The sequence below is a fragment of the Lucilia sericata genome, unplaced genomic scaffold (genome assembly GCF_015586225.1).
Source record: "Lucilia sericata isolate MDLA Ls3-8-SP2 unplaced genomic scaffold, ASM1558622v1 Contig000292F_arrow, whole genome shotgun sequence".
Lineage (NCBI taxonomy): Eukaryota > Metazoa > Arthropoda > Insecta > Diptera > Calliphoridae > Lucilia > Lucilia sericata.
The window spans coordinates 274,933-299,937 of record NW_023994317.1 but is presented as its reverse complement, the minus strand read 5'-3'; the positions used below and the strand labels follow the sequence as shown (position 1 = coordinate 299,937).

General features: G+C 29.1%; 2 protein-coding genes across 2 annotated transcripts; both read left to right on the top strand.

Moving 5' to 3' along the window:
• The first annotated feature begins 230 nt into the window (after positions 1-230).
• LOC119603312 (neuropeptide F receptor-like) lies at positions 231-5,161 on the top strand. The gene is made up of 2 exons (XM_037955315.1): positions 231-941; positions 5,127-5,161. Exon 1 carries the CDS (start codon positions 251-253, stop codon positions 923-925), a length of 675 nt encoding a protein of 224 aa, XP_037811243.1. The 5' UTR covers positions 231-250; the 3' UTR covers positions 926-941; positions 5,127-5,161.
• Positions 5,162-11,719: 6,558 nt separating this feature from the next.
• On the top strand, positions 11,720-16,650 carry LOC119603311 (neuropeptide F receptor-like). The gene is made up of 2 exons (XM_037955314.1): positions 11,720-12,430; positions 16,616-16,650. Exon 1 carries the CDS (start codon positions 11,740-11,742, stop codon positions 12,412-12,414), a length of 675 nt encoding a protein of 224 aa, XP_037811242.1. The 5' UTR covers positions 11,720-11,739; the 3' UTR covers positions 12,415-12,430; positions 16,616-16,650.
• The last annotated feature ends 8,355 nt before the right edge of the window (positions 16,651-25,005 follow it).

Below are 25,005 nucleotides of genomic sequence, written 5' to 3'. Positions count from 1 at the left end.
CACTATAGAGTCCGAATGAGCTAGAGGATTGATAAGGAGATAAGGTTTGTTTGGTATTGATAATGGGCAATACTGTCCACGTTTTCGGATAGCCCCCATACAAGTGGACCCCCGAAAAATAGCTTTAACTGGCATATCTTGTTTAAAAGCATAGCGATGAAATTTGACACAAATAAGTTTCATATCATCCATAATCTCCCTACAAGCGCTGGGCATACACCATGTATCTTTCTGTATTGAAGATTGGCCAATGAATCATGGACGCTTCTATTACTCCATGTTCTCGTTGTGTGTTCAATATTTAGTACCAATACTAATAGTATCAGGTGCCTATTTTGGCATCTATAATAAATTGAAAAATCGCATTACTGTGGTTACCGTACAGACAACGTCAACCCAACGTAATATTGAACGTGGCAGACGTATGAAACGCACAAATTGTTTACTCATTAGTATTGCGATTATTTTTGGTGTGTCCTGGTTGCCTTTGAATTTCTTCAATTTGTATGCGGATATGAAACGTCCGGCTGTTACCAACGATATGCTGGTGATGTACGCCTTCTGTCACATGATTGGTATGAGTTCGGCTTGTTCGAATCCCCTGCTGTATGGATGGCTGAATGATAATTTCCGTAAAGAATTTAAAGAAATATTATGCCGTTCTAAAGAAAACACTAATATTGCTCTTAATGGTCATACAACAGGAGGTGCTCAATCACGACGGAAAAGGAAACACAATGACATATCCAAAGGTGATCTGAAGCTATTAAGCAGTGTTGGTTTTGGTCAGAACGGTGATGCTGGACGATTGGGTACATCCAACAATAATACAACAACCAATGGTTTACGCAGTGCTGTTACCGAGTCGGTGGCATTAACCGAAAATCCCATGTCAACAGAAGTGACAACATTAGTAATGCGGTAAATTTATTATGCATTAGGTAATAGATACAGACAAAAACTTGCCATTACTAAGTAACTTGTTTTCATAATGAACAAAATCCAACTGACATACAAACAATACATTACTTACATACATATATTCATACACTTTGAATATAATTTCTGGTGTATTAAAGCAAAGAAAAATAATTTAATAAATGGAAAAATAATTTTTTAACTAACAAAGAAAACCAACACTTTTTATCAATAACATCGCTGAACATTAAAACAAGTTAGCATTATTTTTATTATTTAAAAATAATATCAAACAATGAAAATTTTGAATAAATTCAAAAACAAATAATAATTAATCTGTTTAAAATATAATATAAATAAACACTTCTACACTTGTGCATACATATTTAAAAATATTAACATTTATATATAAATTAAAAATATATATTTATACATAATTATTTTAAAAATAAAAAAACTAAATTGTATTTATAATGTAGTTTGTAATTGTTAATTTATGTTAGTTGATTGTAAATTGCATGTTTTTTTATTGTACTATCATCAATTCTATAATTACTTCCACTTTCAATTACTAGTGTCTGCTCATTAGTTTCTGTTTTCTTAAATGTAATTTTTAATGAAATTTTAAATATTTCTTCATTAACGTAAGCAAAAAAAAAAAAAAAAAAAGATTCCATAAAATTGTTAATATTTATTCAGCAACATTCATGAAGGTCATTTGCACATAAACTTGAAACTTAAATTATTTTAACAATTTTACTTTACTGGTGAGTGAATACAATTGAATTTATTTGCAAAAGTTATACCATTATAATTTTAAAATGACATTAAAATTATTTTATTAAATTTAATTTTGTTTCCAGCTCGTTATTAATGCTAATGATTTAACAAGAATTCGAATTTAACGTGTAATTAAAGCCATTTTAACGCAAGAAAAATTGCTGTGCAAGAGATTGTGAGCGAAACCTTTGTAGTAACTGACAGAAGGAATTAATAGAGTGAAATGTAATGTTTTTAGTATTAGAATTACTTGTGAACCATATAAGCATTTGATACAAAAAGTATCATACAAAATTTAGTAATTATTATAACAAATATAATCTTCAGTTCTACAAGTTTATATTCGCAATATAACTCCCGTTGAAGTAAAATTTCTGCAAAAGTTTTTGTAAAATATACCTACGAAAGGCATACAGATTTGTCTCCGGATACAAAAGTTTCAATATATATATATACATATATGGGGGTTTTCATGTCAAGTGACCCAACTTTTGAAACCAATGTCTTCCGATTAATAATAGTTTTAAATTATTATTTAAATATAGCAATAAGTCTATAAGAAGAAACACGTGTTGGGTAAAAATATCAAAATTTGACCCACTGTAACTCAGAAAGTTCTTGACCGATCTTGTTAAAAAATTTTAGGTTTCAAAAGTTGAGTCACTTGACATGAAATCCCCCATACATGTATATGAAAAAAAGGTTAGTAGGTTGGTAAAGAAAGAGGAATTAACAGCCGCTAAGATGAACTAAGTTGGGGAATAAATCGGTAAATGTTTTTCGAGGTATGTTCGTAAAGCGCCCTTTACAAGAGCACACAAGTAATATGTAGGGATGTATTTTTATGTAAACACATAAAAAAAAGTGGGACAGTTGTTTCCATCTTACTTTGTTATTGTTTTATACCAATCGTGTAAACACAAATATATTTAAATCATACGACTTTTGTCATACAGATGGAATTTCATATTACTTTTTCATTAGACTTTACGTACGTAAAGTGTGATCGTGTAAAGGCCCCTTAAAGGGATCAATAACTAGTAAATGTATGTATAACGGGATTCCAAATTTCTAATAATTTCGACCTGTTGAGCACTGATGAAAATAAATTAAAATAAGGGTAAAATATTAAGGTATAAAAGAGGAGCACACTCAGTATCATATGTATAGCAATGTTTAGAATTGTACAAAATAGCTTCTGGGTATTTTTCATCAATTGAAGATATTTTTTAAATAAATTCAAAATTTCGAAAAAAAATCCCTAAGTTTGACAAAGGCGATGGCAGAGCAAATGTTAAAGTATTTCATTATGCACACAACATGCCCTGTATTTCTCATATTTCGTTCGCACAATTTGCTGAAGTTGTATCGTAGTCCTGTATATACTAACATTTGACTTTCTCCTACTGAGGAGCGCTTACGTTGGTGGTACACCTTACAATTACATCATTCAATGCGGTTGACTAGGATTCTCTTGCCTGTACTTTCAAATCCGCTCTTCTTGGCTGTAACGGTTTTGCAATTGTCATGGACTTACACATTGCTTACGCTTAGAGTCGTCTCTGTAACAGAAAATTCGATACTTTTTAGTATCGAATACCTAACGAAATATATAACAAACAAATCAATTTTGAAAACATCCTGTTCAGTAGATAACTCCCGTATTCGCCATTAGGTACCAGAAATTGTATTTACACCTGCCTGCGCCATATTTGATCTAGGCCATTTTACATGTTTTTTACGTAATATCACGGACTTACGTATTAGTTTAGATTTTATCAAGGTTCAATGTTCACATTTTTTAATCGCTTTAGTCCCAAATTAAAGTCTACATCTTGTACTTTGACAATACTTTATTTAAAATATTATAGTTATAACGTAAGGGTAATGAAATCGAAAAACGTCCTTTAGTTAAGGATATCTCAAAAAACGTACCTTCAACTTTCTTTCATTCTTCACATAAGATTGCTTAAGGCCCAAATAGACTACACAAGCGGCTTGACAAACATACCAATATTTTACGTTTGTGCAAGCCTGTTGTGTAGTGTATGAGAGTGTTTCGTGTTTGTACAAATGCTTGCTGTTTGTTTGTATAAAAATTTAAAAAATTTGATATTTACACAAACATATTGAATTTTTTTCAAACCGTTTGTTTATATTTATTAATAACAAATTTTTCACAAAATTTACATTTCTAAGAAAATTTGTCATCTGTATCTTTGCAAGTCCACAAAAACGTGAAAAAATCGGTGTTTGTACGAGCAATGTTTGTGTAGTGTGTGTGCGAGTGAAAAAATATGTTTGATAAGCCGCTTGTGTAGTATATTAAAACTTCAGAATGGGGTAATAAGGGGATCTCAAGTAAACCAACTTTTATTAAAATAATCCACACCATTTCCATAAACTAAAACTTTTACTCTCCAGACCTTGACGTGTTTATAGAAATCTTCTATGTCAAAAATCTCTACCCAAGTGTTTTCTATATTATTCCCTACACCACTATAGTAGGATGTGTATAATGCGTTTGTACTGGTGTTTGTAACACTCAAAAATATTGGTCCTACATCCAACTTAAAGTATATCAATCGCCTCATAATTACTTTCCGAATCGATTAAGCTACGTCCGTCTATCCGTACTGAAAATTAATGAAATCGGCACATTTTACTTAGCCCCCCATACAACCGTACCCCTCGAATGGGGCTTTGGGTCTCATTTGAACATACCAAGTCCCCATCAGAAAACGACTTGAAGATATTTTCTTGAAGAATAATTCACCTATAAACACTAGAATCACTATGAAATTCTGCATAAATAACTTTAACTTTTAACAAATTACTGAAATATTTCGGAATAAAGGTAAAATCAACTTAAATGACTTTTTATAAAAAATAATCCACATTTTTTTTAATATACTCACTGGTATAAGGTTGGTTTGTTGGTATGGTCAGCCATGCCCGACTATACATTCTTACGTGTTTGTGTTTGCTTTCTTTTTCATTCATTATGACCGTGAATTTTGCTGCTGGCTGTTGGTAGTGTTAAATTAAAATACCAAAACAATATTTAAAATAAAGAAAAGTAAATTATATTTTAAATGGAGCCTGATTAAAACATATTTTACTTTTATACAACAACGAAAAAATAAGAAAATATTATAGGGGAATTACAATCATGTAATTACAAAACGTTTAAATTAGTATCCTTATTAATTTTTATGTTTTTATACAGCATTTTAACAATTTTATAAGAATCTTTTTTCTATATTATTTAAGAGCTCATAGCTCTAGACATTTACAAACCAACCATACACAAAAGAAATAATTAAAATTTTAAAAAAATACTATGAAAATTAAAATAAATGTTTTTATGTTGTTACTTGTATTTAATTATTATTTTAGTTCTTGTTATCTCATATTCTCCTTTTTAGATGTTTGTAAACGTGTTTGTGTCCTCACGCCTGTGATTGTATAAAATAATTGAAAAGTAAATTTAAATAAATTTTAGACCAAATCAAATATAAAATTATATTTTAAACCTTGAGAAAAAAAAATTACGAATTTTTTTATAAACCACATATATTATTCTATTATAATAAATAAATAAATAATCTAATAGCAAATTTTCTAGATAAAAATTATAAATATGTATAAATATGTTAATATAATTATAAGTTTTAATTGCCAAAACTAATATGAAAAAAAAAAGAATTACATATGTACATAAGTACATGAAATTTTTACTAATTGATAAATTGTAAAACATGTATGTTTGTTGAATTAAAAGTTCAAGAAATGTAATAATCAAATTTAAATTTTAATCAAATTTTTTATACATTTTGTTTATAAACTTCCATTTATTAGATGTTACAATTTTATTACAGTTGTTAGGAACATTTGTAAATATGTAACTAAATCTTACATTGTAAGTAAAAAAATATATATTCTTAAGTATTAAATATTCAACGAAAATATAAAATACCATCCAAATATTCAATTTCTTAACAGGAATATGCATTTTTTTGTATTAATTATTTAGTATTTTATTGGCATTTAAGTAAGTATTTGAAAAAGAATAATCCTTCGCATTTCCATAAAAATTTAACATGCCCGCAGACGTCCCTATTCTAATTGGTAAGTAATTGGTTAACTAAATTACAGTTAGTTTATTAGTTAGTTTAAAATCGAAGAATTGTACTTAGGTCTTCATCGGATCCCTTCTGCGCTACTTAACTAGTATCTCTGGTGGGATTTCAACCCATGACATTTTGTCTGATAGAATATGACTACTAACCAACGGAGTCATATTGTTAAACATTTTTCGATAAATTCTCTTTTTATAGAAAATTTATTTTAATTCGTGTAGTAATAATAAATTAAATTCCTGCTAATTTTATAAAAAAATTTTTTTTTAAACTAATTTTGTTAATTAATGAATAAATAAATAAATATTAGTTTAATTATGTGTACACAAAATAGAAGAAAAATAAGTAAGAAAGTATAGTTGGGCGTACCCGACCATATGATACCTTACACCATTTATGAATATTAGATGTGATATTTGGACCACACGTGTTTTTCCACCACCGACGATGCCTATTGAAAATGGTTGAAATCGGTCCATTATTTCACCTAGCCGCCATACATCCCTACCTCCCGAAAAGGGCTTTTGAGTTCATAATTATGTTAAATATTGTAGTATCTCTACAAAAATCGGCAAAACTTAGTTCTATATACGTCTTAATAATACTACTAATTTTCATAATTATCGGGCTTTATTTGACCCTAGCCCCCATACAAGGTCCCCTTCAGAAAATGACTTGAAGGTCAATAATTCACTATTAACCCTTTCAGGGTCAAAAATAATTTATGTCTAGAAAAAAACTTGAAAACTTATATTTAAGATAATTTGAGAATGCTGAATCCGGGAAAAATAATATTTTTTGAATTTGAGTTTTCCCTAGTGAGTTATAGAAGGTCAAAGTTAAATGTCGAATATATTCGACATTCGAAAAACAGTCTCCAAAAAGTACCACCAATATTTTTTATGAATTTTCTTTTGTAAAATGTCTTCTTAAACTTCTTTCAATGCAATACAATTTAAATCCGCATAGTCCGATCTCCTAAAATACAATTTTTTTGGCCATTAAATGAAGCTGATTTTTAACGTTGTTAAAAAGCACTTTTTAAAAAGTAGTCATAAGTGACAATTTCTTAAAATCTGATTTTTAAATACTTTAAAATACGGAAGATCTTTCAAAATCTCAATTATAAATATAATAAAGTCCTCATTTTCATCTAAAAGAAAAAAATTAAAACTAAAGTTAAATATTATACCCAAAAAATGCTTAAAAACAGAGTCTACTGTAATGTCGAATATATTCGACAAAACCACGGAAAGGGTTAAACACTAGTATCACTATGAAATCCAGCATACATAACTCTAATGTAAACGTAAAGCCATGTACCAAAATTTATAAGGATAGGCCCATATTTACCCTTGCCCCCATATAACCTCTCTTTTAGAAAATCACTTTTTTCAAGAAATTGTTAAAATATTTCGGAATTAAGGTAAACAACTTAAATGCTTTGTTTTTAAATATAATCCACATTTTTAACATACTCAGTGGTGTAGGCTGGTATCATATGGTCGGCCATGCCCGACTATACTTTCCTACTTGTTAATAATAATAATTATCTTGAATATTACCTTGATTCCAATTTATAAAAGTAATTTATTAACGAAAAACTAATTTTTTAAAATAGGCTTTGTATGGGGGATATTAGCGAATGTGGACCGTTCCAAATAAAATGGGCTGGACAGATTTGTACTTATATAATATTTGTCTGTGCTAAATTTCATTGCAATAACAGTTTTAAGAAATGAATTGCGGATATTTAAGTCACTTTCTGAAGGGGGCTTTGTATGGGGGCTAGGGTCAAATGAAGTCCGATCATTTCGAAATGCTTGTATCGAACTTAGCTGTGCGAACTTTCATCGAGATACATTTATATGTATTATACATAATTATGAGCTCAAAAGCTCTTTTCGGGGGGTTCAGTTGTATGGGGGCTAGGTGAAATAATGAACCGATTTTAACCATTTTCAATAGGCTTCGTCAAATAGGCTAGGTCAAAACAAACGTGTATTCAAAATTTCATCAATTTATCTTGAAAATTGTGACCCGTATTTTGATAACAACGTTTACATTAAATCGACTCAGAAAGTGATTCTGATCTCGATCGGTATACTTAAAGTGGGTATAGTACTAATATTTTAATGCGTTACAAACATCAGCACAAACGCATAATACTCTTCCTACTATAGTGGTTTAGGGTATAATTATCGAAAATTTTCTATTCCTATTTTACACCTAAAGAAATATTAAAAATGCACTACATTTTGGAGTAGGATTTTTATTTATATGTGTTTGTTTTCATGGAAACGAGTTAGGAATCTTAAGAAAAATAGAAGAAATATTGAAAACAATCCCCATTGTAGACTTAGACGTGTAATTAATGCAAAAGCTGATACCAATAAATGCTGAAATATTCGTGCGGAAAATAGAAAATATCCATATATCAATAGGGTTTCAAATGTGTTCACACAAAATTTATTACATTTTTACTCCTTTTCTACGAAAAACGCATTTAATTTCTAACTTTATTTAATTTTTGATGACGTAATATATTTAAAATATAAGGAACTAGCATACCCTGGGTGCTTCGCTACCCTAACCCAAAATTAAATACGTAAAAAATTTTGTTTACTTTTATAAAAAATTAAAATTGATTAAACATTTTTATAATGTTTCAGTTTTTTACGTTCAATATAACGTGATTAAATTCGCATTCAGTAAAAAGCTTGTATTTTTAGTTTCATTCGTTTAGCTTCCACATTATAGAAAATTTCAAAAGTACTATTTGCAAAAAAGTACTATAAAATACCTCTTATAGATTCTCATTTAATCAAAAATTTTATGTTTCTGTGTTCAATATTATATACAATTAAAAAAATATAATTTATTGAATGAAGAAGTACCAAAGGACCCTTTCAGTAAATTCTCATTCACTAAGGTCACTACATCTTAAATTTTATTTTCAATATCTATGTTCAATATCGTAAAAATATCAAAAAGTACCATCGGAAAAACGAAAAAGTACAAATTCTCTCTCAATAAATTCTCATTTAATAAGGACCGTGTGTTCCATTTAACCATTATAAAAAATCTAAAAGGTACCATTTGAAGAATAGAAAAGTACCAAATAGTTCCCACTTACAGAATATTATTCAGTCAAGTATGTTAATATTAATGTTCCTAGGTTGAATATTTTAGAAAATTAAAAAAGTACCATTTCTGAGATAAAAAGTACTAAAAAGTTCTCTCTTAAAGAATCGTATTCAATGAGGACCGTGTATGTTTAATAATCATGTGTTTTGAATTCATATTAAAGAACATACAAAGAGTATCATTTGAATAAAGAAAAAGTACCAAAAGTGGAATAAATTTTACCTAAGTGGAAAGTACTAATAAAGAATACAATTTTTCCCCTTTTCGTTTAGAAATATACTTTTTCGAGAATTAAGTTTACAAAATGTTCCGTATTTAAATCTATATATCACAGTTTAAACTCAAACGATTCAAATCTGCATTCATTTGTTCCAGAAAAATAGTGCTTTCAAAAAGTACCAAACAATTTACTCGAATTTGGTCCTATATAGGAATTAGTACTCGAATTCCAAAATAATATACAAACAGCTTATTTTGTGTGAGTAAATAAACTATTTTTTAAAATTTTATAGAAATTGGCTCAATGAGTTTGAATGAAATTAAATTTCCCGTTTTTTTCCCTTTTTGCTACTTTTTTCCCCAGTGAAATAGCAAAAAATTTATTACAATAAATATTACAGAGTTAGTCCGTAATTTAATAGGAATAATTCAATAAACCGAAAAAGTTTTCTTAATGTGCAAAAAAAAGTACCATAAATACAGTTTACTCCCATTTACACCCAAAAAGGACTGAATTTTAAAAAAGTACGAAACAGGTGTCTCATAATTTTGGGAGATATATCCAAAATATTTATAAAAAATGTATTATGTTAATTAGTTCAAAAGTTATAAGGGGCCAAAAAACGTACCAAAATCACCTTTGTTACACATTTTACCCCTTAAAAGTACGAATTTCAAAAAAGTACCAGACACCCATTTGCTCATTTTAAGAGTAGATACAGGTGCATTTAAAATTTTTCTTGTATCACTAATATTGTGTAAGATAATTAAGAAAACCCGTTTTACCCGTTTTTCCCCTTTTTACCCGTAAATGTACAAATTTCCAAAAATCCCTCCTTAGTGGATCTGCATAACCAAAAACACAACTACTGTCATAATTTCATGATTTTAGGTTCAGCCCTTTGGGCTGTGCGATGATGAATCAGTCAGTCAGTAACGCTACTCTTTTATATATATAGATTAAATTTTTATCCCACTGGAAAAAATTTTTAATTCTAAAAATATTTAATTTAATGTTTTTTAAAACAGTTGTGGAAGTCACTGTAAGTATTATAATTAATTAAATTCTGACAAATGTTAACTGAAATAATTGTTTTCAGGTATTTAACTGAACTTATATTAGTTTAATTGTGCGCATATTTCTTTGAAATATATGGTACCATTTAGCCAGTGTTGCCAGGTTAGGCTTTTTAATGCTAATTTTTCTGTATACAACTTTTAACTGTTTTCCGGCAGGTGATCCTGTTTCAGGTGAGCTGCAATTTTAGAAAAATGAATTTTAGATTCTTATGAAGAAAATAAAAAACAGAAACTCTATATTATTGTTTTAAGTGAATTGATAGGGTTAAATGAGATTCGACTATTAAATGTATGGTGATTTTCATGGAATTATCTTGCATAGTTTATAAAAAATTACATCAGAATGTGTAAAAAATGCTTATTTTTTCGAAGTTGTTTTAAATTTTGATTCATAACTTTTCCCGGTGTGAACCGATTTTGCTCATTTAATACCAAACAACTTAGGAAAATTAAGAACATTTTGGGTGAATTTGGTTAAATTCTATTGCTTCGTTTTATCGTGAGCGTGTTTTACACAGACAGACGGACATAGCTAGATCGACTCAGAATTTTATAAGGACCCAGAATAATATACTTTGTTGGGTCTCAGATGAATATCTCTTGGTGTTACACACGGAATGACAAAGTTATATATACCCTCTATCACCACTGATGCTGGTGGAGGGTATAAAAACTTACGTATGTATCTGATTATATATAAGTCATTATAAGAGCACTTAAAAGCAGACGGTATATAATAGTCATTGAAAATTAAGTATTTGTGTAAGTAAAAGTCATTACCGAGTTTTTGTTGGGCTTGAATAGGAAGAACACTTTCATAAAGACACCCAAAAATGCATAAGCATCAAAACAAATTCATTTTAAAAATATTGTAACAAGAAAATATATTACAATAGTACAACTACGTCAAAAGAGATAGATATTGAAAATACTTTACTTTTGCATTTTGTGAAATTTGTGAAAAAACCTCAATAAAAACCGCATTTTTCCCGCTTAAGCAACCGGCGATATGCACATTGGTACTAGCTTTCCCACCATTAATACATTACAGAGAATTTATTTAAAATTTGAGGTTGAAAGCACATTAAAAACTCTTTAATATTTCGATGTAACACATCGAAATATTGGTTTTAGACAAAGTATATATATATTCTGGGTCCTTATTAAATTCTAAGACGATCTAGCCATGTCTGTCCATCCGTCCACTATAGAGTCCGAATGAGCTAGAGGATTGATAAGGAGATAAGGTTTGTTTGGTATTGATAATGGGCAATACTGTCCACGTTTTCGGATAGCCCCCATACAAGTGGACCCCCGAAAAATAGCTTTAACTGGCATATCTTGTTTAAAAGCATAGCGATGAAATTTGACACAAATAAGTTTCATATCATCCATAATCTCCCTACAAGCGCTGGGCATACACCATGTATCTTTCTGTATTGAAGATTGGCCAATGAATCATGGACGCTTCTATTACTCCATGTTCTCGTTGTGTGTTCAATATTTAGTACCAATACTAATAGTATCAGGTGCCTATTTTGGCATCTATAATAAATTGAAAAATCGCATTACTGTGGTTACCGTACAGACAACGTCAACCCAACGTAATATTGAACGTGGCAGACGTATGAAACGCACAAATTGTTTACTCATTAGTATTGCGATTATTTTTGGTGTGTCCTGGTTGCCTTTGAATTTCTTCAATTTGTATGCGGATATGAAACGTCCGGCTGTTACCAACGATATGCTGGTGATGTACGCCTTCTGTCACATGATTGGTATGAGTTCGGCTTGTTCGAATCCCCTGCTGTATGGATGGCTGAATGATAATTTCCGTAAAGAATTTAAAGAAATATTATGCCGTTCTAAAGAAAACACTAATATTGCTCTTAATGGTCATACAACAGGAGGTGCTCAATCACGACGGAAAAGGAAACACAATGACATATCCAAAGGTGATCTGAAGCTATTAAGCAGTGTTGGTTTTGGTCAGAACGGTGATGCTGGACGATTGGGTACATCCAACAATAATACAACAACCAATGGTTTACGCAGTGCTGTTACCGAGTCGGTGGCATTAACCGAAAATCCCATGTCAACAGAAGTGACAACATTAGTAATGCGGTAAATTTATTATGCATTAGGTAATAGATACAGACAAAAACTTGCCATTACTAAGTAACTTGTTTTCATAATGAACAAAATCCAACTGACATACAAACAATACATTACTTACATACATATATTCATACACTTTGAATATAATTTCTGGTGTATTAAAGCAAAGAAAAATAATTTAATAAATGGAAAAATAATTTTTTAACTAACAAAGAAAACCAACACTTTTTATCAATAACATCGCTGAACATTAAAACAAGTTAGCATTATTTTTATTATTTAAAAATAATATCAAACAATGAAAATTTTGAATAAATTCAAAAACAAATAATAATTAATCTGTTTAAAATATAATATAAATAAACACTTCTACACTTGTGCATACATATTTAAAAATATTAACATTTATATATAAATTAAAAATATATATTTATACATAATTATTTTAAAAATAAAAAAACTAAATTGTATTTATAATGTAGTTTGTAATTGTTAATTTATGTTAGTTGATTGTAAATTGCATGTTTTTTTATTGTACTATCATCAATTCTATAATTACTTCCACTTTCAATTACTAGTGTCTGCTCATTAGTTTCTGTTTTCTTAAATGTAATTTTTAATGAAATTTTAAATATTTCTTCATTAACGTAAGCAAAAAAAAAAAAAAAAAAAGATTCCATAAAATTGTTAATATTTATTCAGCAACATTCATGAAGGTCATTTGCACATAAACTTGAAACTTAAATTATTTTAACAATTTTACTTTACTGGTGAGTGAATACAATTGAATTTATTTGCAAAAGTTATACCATTATAATTTTAAAATGACATTAAAATTATTTTATTAAATTTAATTTTGTTTCCAGCTCGTTATTAATGCTAATGATTTAACAAGAATTCGAATTTAACGTGTAATTAAAGCCATTTTAACGCAAGAAAAATTGCTGTGCAAGAGATTGTGAGCGAAACCTTTGTAGTAACTGACAGAAGGAATTAATAGAGTGAAATGTAATGTTTTTAGTATTAGAATTACTTGTGAACCATATAAGCATTTGATACAAAAAGTATCATACAAAATTTAGTAATTATTATAACAAATATAATCTTCAGTTCTACAAGTTTATATTCGCAATATAACTCCCGTTGAAGTAAAATTTCTGCAAAAGTTTTTGTAAAATATACCTACGAAAGGCATACAGATTTGTCTCCGGATACAAAAGTTTCAATATATATATATACATATATGGGGGTTTTCATGTCAAGTGACCCAACTTTTGAAACCAATGTCTTCCGATTAATAATAGTTTTAAATTATTATTTAAATATAGCAATAAGTCTATAAGAAGAAACACGTGTTGGGTAAAAATATCAAAATTTGACCCACTGTAACTCAGAAAGTTCTTGACCGATCTTGTTAAAAAATTTTAGGTTTCAAAAGTTGAGTCACTTGACATGAAATCCCCCATACATGTATATGAAAAAAAGGTTAGTAGGTTGGTAAAGAAAGAGGAATTAACAGCCGCTAAGATGAACTAAGTTGGGGAATAAATCGGTAAATGTTTTTCGAGGTATGTTCGTAAAGCGCCCTTTACAAGAGCACACAAGTAATATGTAGGGATGTATTTTTATGTAAACACATAAAAAAAAGTGGGACAGTTGTTTCCATCTTACTTTGTTATTGTTTTATACCAATCGTGTAAACACAAATATATTTAAATCATACGACTTTTGTCATACAGATGGAATTTCATATTACTTTTTCATTAGACTTTACGTACGTAAAGTGTGATCGTGTAAAGGCCCCTTAAAGGGATCAATAACTAGTAAATGTATGTATAACGGGATTCCAAATTTCTAATAATTTCGACCTGTTGAGCACTGATGAAAATAAATTAAAATAAGGGTAAAATATTAAGGTATAAAAGAGGAGCACACTCAGTATCATATGTATAGCAATGTTTAGAATTGTACAAAATAGCTTCTGGGTATTTTTCATCAATTGAAGATATTTTTTAAATAAATTCAAAATTTCGAAAAAAAATCCCTAAGTTTGACAAAGGCGATGGCAGAGCAAATGTTAAAGTATTTCATTATGCACACAACATGCCCTGTATTTCTCATATTTCGTTCGCACAATTTGCTGAAGTTGTATCGTAGTCCTGTATATACTAACATTTGACTTTCTCCTACTGAGGAGCGCTTACGTTGGTGGTACACCTTACAATTACATCATTCAATGCGGTTGACTAGGATTCTCTTGCCTGTACTTTCAAATCCGCTCTTCTTGGCTGTAACGGTTTTGCAATTGTCATGGACTTACACATTGCTTACGCTTAGAGTCGTCTCTGTAACAGAAAATTCGATACTTTTTAGTATCGAATACCTAACGAAATATATAACAAACAAATCAATTTTGAAAACATCCTGTTCAGTAGATAACTCCCGTATTCGCCATTAGGTACCAGAAATTGTATTTACACCTGCCTGCGCCATATTTGATCTAGGCCATTTTACATGTTTTTTACGTAATATCACGGACTTACGTATTAGTTTAGATTTTATCAAGGTTCAATGTTCACATTTTTTAATCGCTTTAGTCCCAAATTAAAGTCTACATCTTGTACTTTGACAATACTTTATTTAAAATATTATAGTTATAACGTAAGGGTAATGAAATCGAAAAACGTCCTTTAGTTAAGGATATCTCAAAAAACGTACCTTCAACTTTCTTTCATTCTTCACATAAGATTGCTTAAGGCCCAAATAGACTACACAAGCGGCTTGACAAACATACCAATATTTTACGTTTGTGCAAGCCTGTTGTGTAGTGTATGAGAGTGTTTCGTGTTTGTACAAATGCTTGCTGTTTGTTTGTATAAAAATTTAAAAAATTTGATATTTACACAAACATATTGAATTTTTTTCAAACCGTTTGTTTATATTTATTAATAACAAATTTTTCACAAAATTTACATTTCTAAGAAAATTTGTCATCTGTATCTTTGCAAGTCCACAAAAACGTGAAAAAATCGGTGTTTGTACGAGCAATGTTTGTGTAGTGTGTGTGCGAGTGAAAAAATATGTTTGATAAGCCGCTTGTGTAGTATATTAAAACTTCAGAATGGGGTAATAAGGGGATCTCAAGTAAACCAACTTTTATTAAAATAATCCACACCATTTCCATAAACTAAAACTTTTACTCTCCAGACCTTGACGTGTTTATAGAAATCTTCTATGTCAAAAATCTCTACCCAAGTGTTTTCTATATTATTCCCTACACCACTATAGTAGGATGTGTATAATGCGTTTGTACTGGTGTTTGTAACACTCAAAAATATTGGTCCTACATCCAACTTAAAGTATATCAATCGCCTCATAATTACTTTCCGAATCGATTAAGCTACGTCCGTCTATCCGTACTGAAAATTAATGAAATCGGCACATTTTACTTAGCCCCCCATACAACCGTACCCCTCGAATGGGGCTTTGGGTCTCATTTGAACATACCAAGTCCCCATCAGAAAACGACTTGAAGATATTTTCTTGAAGAATAATTCACCTATAAACACTAGAATCACTATGAAATTCTGCATAAATAACTTTAACTTTTAACAAATTACTGAAATATTTCGGAATAAAGGTAAAATCAACTTAAATGACTTTTTATAAAAAATAATCCACATTTTTTTTAATATACTCACTGGTATAAGGTTGGTTTGTTGGTATGGTCAGCCATGCCCGACTATACATTCTTACGTGTTTGTGTTTGCTTTCTTTTTCATTCATTATGACCGTGAATTTTGCTGCTGGCTGTTGGTAGTGTTAAATTAAAATACCAAAACAATATTTAAAATAAAGAAAAGTAAATTATATTTTAAATGGAGCCTGATTAAAACATATTTTACTTTTATACAACAACGAAAAAATAAGAAAATATTATAGGGGAATTACAATCATGTAATTACAAAACGTTTAAATTAGTATCCTTATTAATTTTTATGTTTTTATACAGCATTTTAACAATTTTATAAGAATCTTTTTTCTATATTATTTAAGAGCTCATAGCTCTAGACATTTACAAACCAACCATACACAAAAGAAATAATTAAAATTTTAAAAAAATACTATGAAAATTAAAATAAATGTTTTTATGTTGTTACTTGTATTTAATTATTATTTTAGTTCTTGTTATCTCATATTCTCCTTTTTAGATGTTTGTAAACGTGTTTGTGTCCTCACGCCTGTGATTGTATAAAATAATTGAAAAGTAAATTTAAATAAATTTTAGACCAAATCAAATATAAAATTATATTTTAAACCTTGAGAAAAAAAAATTACGAATTTTTTTATAAACCACATATATTATTCTATTATAATAAATAAATAAATAATCTAATAGCAAATTTTCTAGATAAAAATTATAAATATGTATAAATATGTTAATATAATTATAAGTTTTAATTGCCAAAACTAATATGAAAAAAAAAAGAATTACATATGTACATAAGTACATGAAATTTTTACTAATTGATAAATTGTAAAACATGTATGTTTGTTGAATTAAAAGTTCAAGAAATGTAATAATCAAATTTAAATTTTAATCAAATTTTTTATACATTTTGTTTATAAACTTCCATTTATTAGATGTTACAATTTTATTACAGTTGTTAGGAACATTTGTAAATATGTAACTAAATCTTACATTGTAAGTAAAAAAATATATATTCTTAAGTATTAAATATTCAACGAAAATATAAAATACCATCCAAATATTCAATTTCTTAACAGGAATATGCATTTTTTTGTATTAATTATTTAGTATTTTATTGGCATTTAAGTAAGTATTTGAAAAAGAATAATCCTTCGCATTTCCATAAAAATTTAACATGCCCGCAGACGTCCCTATTCTAATTGGTAAGTAATTGGTTAACTAAATTACAGTTAGTTTATTAGTTAGTTTAAAATCGAAGAATTGTACTTAGGTCTTCATCGGATCCCTTCTGCGCTACTTAACTAGTATCTCTGGTGGGATTTCAACCCATGACATTTTGTCTGATAGAATATGACTACTAACCAACGGAGTCATATTGTTAAACATTTTTCGATAAATTCTCTTTTTATAGAAAATTTATTTTAATTCGTGTAGTAATAATAAATTAAATTCCTGCTAATTTTATAAAAAAATTTTTTTTTAAACTAATTTTGTTAATTAATGAATAAATAAATAAATATTAGTTTAATTATGTGTACACAAAATAGAAGAAAAATAAGTAAGAAAGTATAGTTGGGCGTACCCGACCATATGATACCTTACACCATTTATGAATATTAGATGTGATATTTGGACCACACGTGTTTTTCCACCACCGACGATGCCTATTGAAAATGGTTGAAATCGGTCCATTATTTCACCTAGCCGCCATACATCCCTACCTCCCGAAAAGGGCTTTTGAGTTCATAATTATGTTAAATATTGTAGTATCTCTACAAAAATCGGCAAAACTTAGTTCTATATACGTCTTAATAATACTACTAATTTTCATAATTATCGGGCTTTATTTGACCCTAGCCCCCATACAAGGTCCCCTTCAGAAAATGACTTGAAGGTCAATAATTCACTATTAACCCTTTCAGGGTCAAAAATAATTTATGTCTAGAAAAAAACTTGAAAACTTATATTTAAGATAATTTGAGAATGCTGAATCCGGGAAAAATAATATTTTTTGAATTTGAGTTTTCCCTAGTGAGTTATAGAAGGTCAAAGTTAAATGTCGAATATATTCGACATTCGAAAAACAGTCTCCAAAAAGTACCACCAATATTTTTTATGAATTTTCTTTTTGTAAAATGTCTTCTTAAACTTCTTTCAATGCAATACAATTTAAATCCGCATAGTCCGATCTCCTAAAATACAATTTTTTTGGCCATTAAATGAAGCTGATTTTTAACGTTGTTAAAAAGCACTTTTTAAAAAGTAGTCATAAGTGACAATTTCTTAAAATCTGATTTTTAAATACTTTTAAAATACGGAAGATCTTTCAAAATCTCAATTATAAATATAATAAAGTCCTCATTTTCATCTAAAAGAAAAAAATTAAAACTAAAGTTAAATATTATACCCAAAAAATGCTTAAAAACAGAGTCTACTGTAATGTCGAATATATTCGACAAAACCACGGAAAGGGTTAAACACTAGTATCACTATGAAATCCAGCATACATAACTCTAATGTAAACGTAAAGCCATGTACCAAAATTTATAAGGATAGGCCCATATTTACCCTTGCCCCCATATAACCTCTCTTTTAGAAAATCACTTTTTTCAAGAAATTGTTAAAATATTTCGGAATTAAGGTAAACAACTTAAATGCTTTGTTTTTAAATATAATCCACATTTTTAACATACTCAGTGGTGTAGGCTGGTATCATATGGTCGGCCATGCCCGACTATACTTTCCTACTTGTTAATAATAATAATTATCTTGAATATTACCTTGATTCCAATTTATAAAAGTAATTTATTAACGAAAAACTAATTTTTTAAAATAGGCTTTGTATGGGGGATATTAGCGAATGTGGACCGTTCCAAATAAAATGGGCTGGACAGATTTGTACTTATATAATATTTGTCTGTGCTAAATTTCATTGCAATAACAGTTTTAAGAAATGAATTGCGGATATTTAAGTCACTTTCTGAAGGGGGCTTTGTATGGGGGCTAGGGTCAAATGAAGTCCGATCATTTCGAAATGCTTGTATCGAACTTAGCTGTGCGAACTTTCATCGAGATACATTTATATGTATTATACATAATTATGAGCTCAAAAGCTCTTTTCGGGGGGTTCAGTTGTATGGGGGCTAGGTGAAATAATGAACCGATTTTAACCATTTTCAATAGGCTTCGTCAAATAGGCTAGGTCAAAACAAACGTGTATTCAAAATTTCATCAATTTATCTTGAAAATTGTGACCCGTATTTTGATAACAACGTTTACATTAAATCGACTCAGAAAGTGATTCTGATCTCGATCGGTATACTTAAAGTGGGTATAGTACTAATATTTTAATGCGTTACAAACATCAGCACAAACGCATAATACTCTTCCTACTATAGTGGTTTAGGGTATAATTATCGAAAATTTTCTATTCCTATTTTACACCTAAAGAAATATTAAAAATGCACTACATTTTGGAGTAGGATTTTTATTTATATGTGTTTGTTTTCATGGAAACGAGTTAGGAATCTTAAGAAAAATAGAAGAAATATTGAAAACAATCCCCATTGTAGACTTAGACGTGTAATTAATGCAAAAGCTGATACCAATAAATGCTGAAATATTCGTGCGGAAAATAGAAAATATCCATATATCAATAGGGTTTCAAATGTGTTCACACAAAATTTATTACATTTTTACTCCTTTTCTACGAAAAACGCATTTAATTTCTAACTTTATTTAATTTTTGATGACGTAATATATTTAAAATATAAGGAACTAGCATACCCTGGGTGCTTCGCTACCCTAACCCAAAATTAAATACGTAAAAAATTTTGTTTACTTTTATAAAAAATTAAAATTGATTAAACATTTTTATAATGTTTCAGTTTTTTACGTTCAATATAACGTGATTAAATTCGCATTCAGTAAAAAGCTTGTATTTTTAGTTTCATTCGTTTAGCTTCCACATTATAGAAAATTTCAAAAGTACTATTTGCAAAAAAGTACTATAAAATACCTCTTATAGATTCTCATTTAATCAAAAATTTTATGTTTCTGTGTTCAATATTATATACAATTAAAAAAATATAATTTATTGAATGAAGAAGTACCAAAGGACCCTTTCAGTAAATTCTCATTCACTAAGGTCACTACATCTTAAATTTTATTTTCAATATCTATGTTCAATATCGTAAAAATATCAAAAAGTACCATCGGAAAAACGAAAAAGTACAAAATTCTCTCTCAATAAATTCTCATTTAATAAGGACCGTGTGTTCCATTTAACCATTATAAAAAATCTAAAAGGTACCATTTGAAGAATAGAAAAGTACCAAATAGTTCCCACTTACAGAATATTATTCAGTCAAGTATGTTAATATTAATGTTCCTAGGTTGAATATTTTAGAAAATTAAAAAAGTACCATTTCTGAGATAAAAAGTACTAAAAAGTTCTCTCTTAAAGAATCGTATTCAATGAGGACCGTGTATGTTTAATAATCATGTGTTTTGAATTCATATTAAAGAACATACAAAGAGTATCATTTGAATAAAGAAAAAGTACCAAAAGTGGAATAAATTTTACCTAAGTGGAAAGTACTAATAAAGAATACAATTTTTCCCCTTTTCGTTTAGAAATATACTTTTTCGAGAATTAAGTTTACAAAATGTTCCGTATTTAAATCTATATATCACAGTTTAAACTCAAACGATTCAAATCTGCATTCATTTGTTCCAGAAAAATAGTGCTTTCAAAAAGTACCAAACAATTTACTCGAATTTGGTCCTATATAGGAATTAGTACTCGAATTCCAAAATAATATACAAACAGCTTATTTTGTGTGAGTAAATAAACTATTTTTTAAAATTTTATAGAAATTGGCTCAATGAGTTTGAATGAAATTAAATTTCCCGTTTTTTCCCTTTTTGCTACTTTTTTCCCCAGTGAAATAGCAAAAAATTTATTACAATAAATATTACAGAGTTAGTCCGTAATTTAATAGGAATAATTCAATAAACCGAAAAAGTTTTCTTAATGTGCAAAAAAAAGTACCATAAATACAGTTTACTCCCATTTACACCCAAAAAGGACTGAATTTTAAAAAAGTACGAAACAGGTGTCTCATAATTTTGGGAGATATATCCAAAATATTTATAAAAAATGTATTATGTTAATTAGTTCAAAAGTTATAAGGGGCCAAAAAACGTACCAAAATCACCTTTGTTACACATTTTACCCCTTAAAAGTACGAATTTCAAAAAAGTACCAGACACCCATTTGCTCATTTTAAGAGTAGATACAGGTGCATTTAAAATTTTTCTTGTATCACTAATATTGTGTAAGATAATTAAGAAAACCCGTTTTACCCGTTTTTCCCCTTTTTACCCGTAAATGTACAAATTTCCAAAAATCCCTCCTTAGTGGATCTGCATAACCAAAAACACAACTACTGTCATAATTTCATGATTTTAGGTTCAGCCCTTTGGGCTGTGCGATGATGAATCAGTCAGTCAGTAACGCTACTCTTTTATATATATAGATTAAATTTTTATCCCACTGGAAAAAATTTTTAATTCTAAAAATATTTTAATTTAATGTTTTTTAAACAGTTGTGGAAGTCACTGTAAGTATTATAATTAATTAAATTCTGACAAATGTTAACTGAAATAATTGTTTTCAGGTATTTAACTGAACTTATATTAGTTTAATTGTGCGCATATTTCTTTGAAATATATGGTACCATTTAGCCAGTGTTGCCAGGTTAGGCTTTTTAATGCTAATTTTTCTGTATACAACTTTTAACTGTTTTCCGGCAGGTGATCCTGTTTTCAGGTGAGCTGCAATTTTAGAAAAATGAATTTTAGATTCTTATGAAGAAAATAAAAAACAGAAACTCTATATTATTGTTTTAAGTGAATTGATAGGGTTAAATGAGATTCGACTATTAAATGTATGGTGATTTTCATGGAATTATCTTGCATAGTTTATAAAAAAATTACATCAGAATGTGTAAAAAATGCTTATTTTTTCGAAGTTGTTTTAAATTTTGATTCATAACTTTTCCCGGTGTGAACCGATTTTGCTCATTTAATACCAAACAACTTAGGAAAATTAAGAACATTTTGGGTGAATTTGGTTAAATTCTATTGCTTCGTTTTATCGTGAGCGTGTTTTACACAGACAGACGGACATAGCTAGATCGACTCAGAATTTTATAAGGACCCAGAATATATATACTTTGTTGGGTCTCAGATGAATATCTCTTGGTGTTACACACGGAATGACAAAGTTATATATACCCTCTATCACCACTGATGCTGGTGGAGGGTATAAAAACTTACGTATGTATCTGATTATATATAAGTCATTATAAGAGCACTTAAAAGCAGACGGTATATAATAGTCATTGAAAATTAAGTATTTGTGTAAGTAAAAGTCATTACCGAGTTTTTGTTGGGCTTGAATAGGAAGAACACTTTCATAAAGACACCCAAAAATGCATAAGCATCAAAACAAATTCATTTAAAAATATTGTAACAAGAAAATATATTACAATAGTACAACTACGTCAAAAGAGATAGATATTGAAAATACTTTACTTTTGCATTTTGTGAAATTTGTGAAAAAACCTCAATAAAAACCGCATTTTTCCCGCTTAAGCAACCGGCGATATGCACATTGGTACTAGCTTTCCCACCATTAATACATTACAGAGAATTTATTTAAAATTTGAGGTTGAAAGCACATTAAAAACTCTTTAATATTTCGATGTAACACATCGAAATATTGGTTTTAGACAAAAGTATATATATATTCTGGGTCCTTATTAAATTCTAAGACGATCTAGCCATGTCTGTCCATCCGTCCACTATAGAGTCCGAATGAGCTAGAGGATTGATAAGGAGATAAGGTTTGTTTGGTATTGATAATGGGCAATACTGTCCACGTTTTCGGATAGCCCCCATACAAGTGGACCCCCGAAAAATAGCTTTAACTGGCATATCTTGTTTAAAAGCATAGCGATGAAATTTGACACAAATAAGTTTCATATCATCCATAATCTCCCTACCAAATTTTATGAGGATCGGTCCATAATTGACCCTACCCCCCATATAAGGTCCCCTTCAGAAAATGACTTTAAAAATACGAGTATAATGATGAAATTCGTCACACATAAGTTTCAATGGAGTCAAAATCTCTCTATCAAGTTTTATGTGGATCGGTTCATAATTGACCCAACCCTCCATATAAGATCCCCTTCAAAAAATTACTTTAACGCTCATACTGACTTAAAAATACTAGTATAACAATGAAATTTGGCATAAGTAAGTTCCTTATGACCCAGAACCCCTCTACCAAGTTTTATGTGGATCGGTCCATAATTGACCCTACCCCCCATATAAGGTCCCCTTCAAAAATTTACTTTAACGATCATTAGTGGCTTAAAAATACGAGTAAAGCGATGAAATGAACCAAAACTACTTAACCAAATTTTATGTGGATCGGTCCATAATTGACCTTACCCCCCTTTAAGATCCCCTTCAGATAATTTAACGCTCATTAAAAGTACGAGTATAGAGACGAAATTCGACATAAGTAAGTTTCTTACGAGCCAGAACCTCTCTACTGACTTTTATGAGATTCTGCATATGATTGACCCCATTAAAGCTCTCCTTCAGAAAATAACTTTCTAGCTCATTACTGGCTTAGAAATGCGAGAAAAGCGATGAAATTAGGCAAACATATTTATGTTTTATTCGAGTTAAAATCTCTCTACCAAATTTATTGAGGATCGGTCCATAAGAAAATTACTTTAACGATCATTGCTGACTTAAAAATAAGTGAACAATTATGAAATTTGTTATACATAAGAAACATTTAAAGGATTGTAAATCTTCCTACCCAGTTTCATGCGGAAAGTGTCGGAAAGTGATGTTCGATGTAAAGATGTTTTATATGAACCAAAATCGGTGTAAAAAATATTATGAAAAATTTTATAAAAAACTGTCAATAACACTTGTATATAAAATAACTTGTATCTTTAAAACAAAATATCCAATTTGAAAATCGGATGAAAACTACTAAAAATGGCTCTTTTTCGCATCTTTTGCTCTTAAAAAGTAAGTAAACGAAGTGATCGGGAAAAATTAAAAATATATTCCTACTCTATGGACTATAACGAAATGGAATTGGTATATGAGAACGCCTGCATTTTATTTTTCTTCACTTTTGTATCACAGTGTAATTAACCCTTTCTCTCATATAAAGTCCTCTTCAGTTAATTTGATGAGTAATATCACCCTGATGTTTATAGGGAAGCATTCCTTTTACGGCATACGGTTTGATAGTGGGTATATGAGATTCAGCACTGCTGAATATAACACACCCACTTGTTTAAAATAGAATTGGTTTTTGCTGCATAAAAAACATATAGAGCAAACTGTTTCTTGAAGATTTTTAATTTTTTCTATGACCATAATCTAAATTCTTATATAAAAAAAATTAAACATTTTGCCTTATTTACAAATTTATTACAAATAGAGATTTTTTCCACTAACATTTTCATAAAACAGATAGAGAGTTCTTCATAAAAATATTACATTTTTTATTTTGTTTATATCACGGAAGCAGGAGTGTTTGCTGAATATTTTGCAATCGAAATTTAATTTTTATGAAAACGGAAGATATCGGCTATTGAATGAGTCCCTCAATATATTGTTAATATGAAGAAAATTGAGAGACATGAGATCAAAAATTTTCAGTTTTTTGTTTTTCTTCCTGGAATTCATGATATATTGAAAATTAAAACTTTTCTATTTAGGGAAAAAATTTAATAAGTTCTCTATTTAAGAAAATATTATTATTTTTATTATAAGAAATTTTCGATA

Coding starts and splice junctions, on each gene's coding strand:
- LOC119603312 (XM_037955315.1), top strand. CDS start 251: ATGAATCATGGACGCTTCTATTACTCCATGTTCTCGTTGTGTGTTCAA.
- LOC119603311 (XM_037955314.1), top strand. CDS start 11,740: ATGAATCATGGACGCTTCTATTACTCCATGTTCTCGTTGTGTGTTCAA.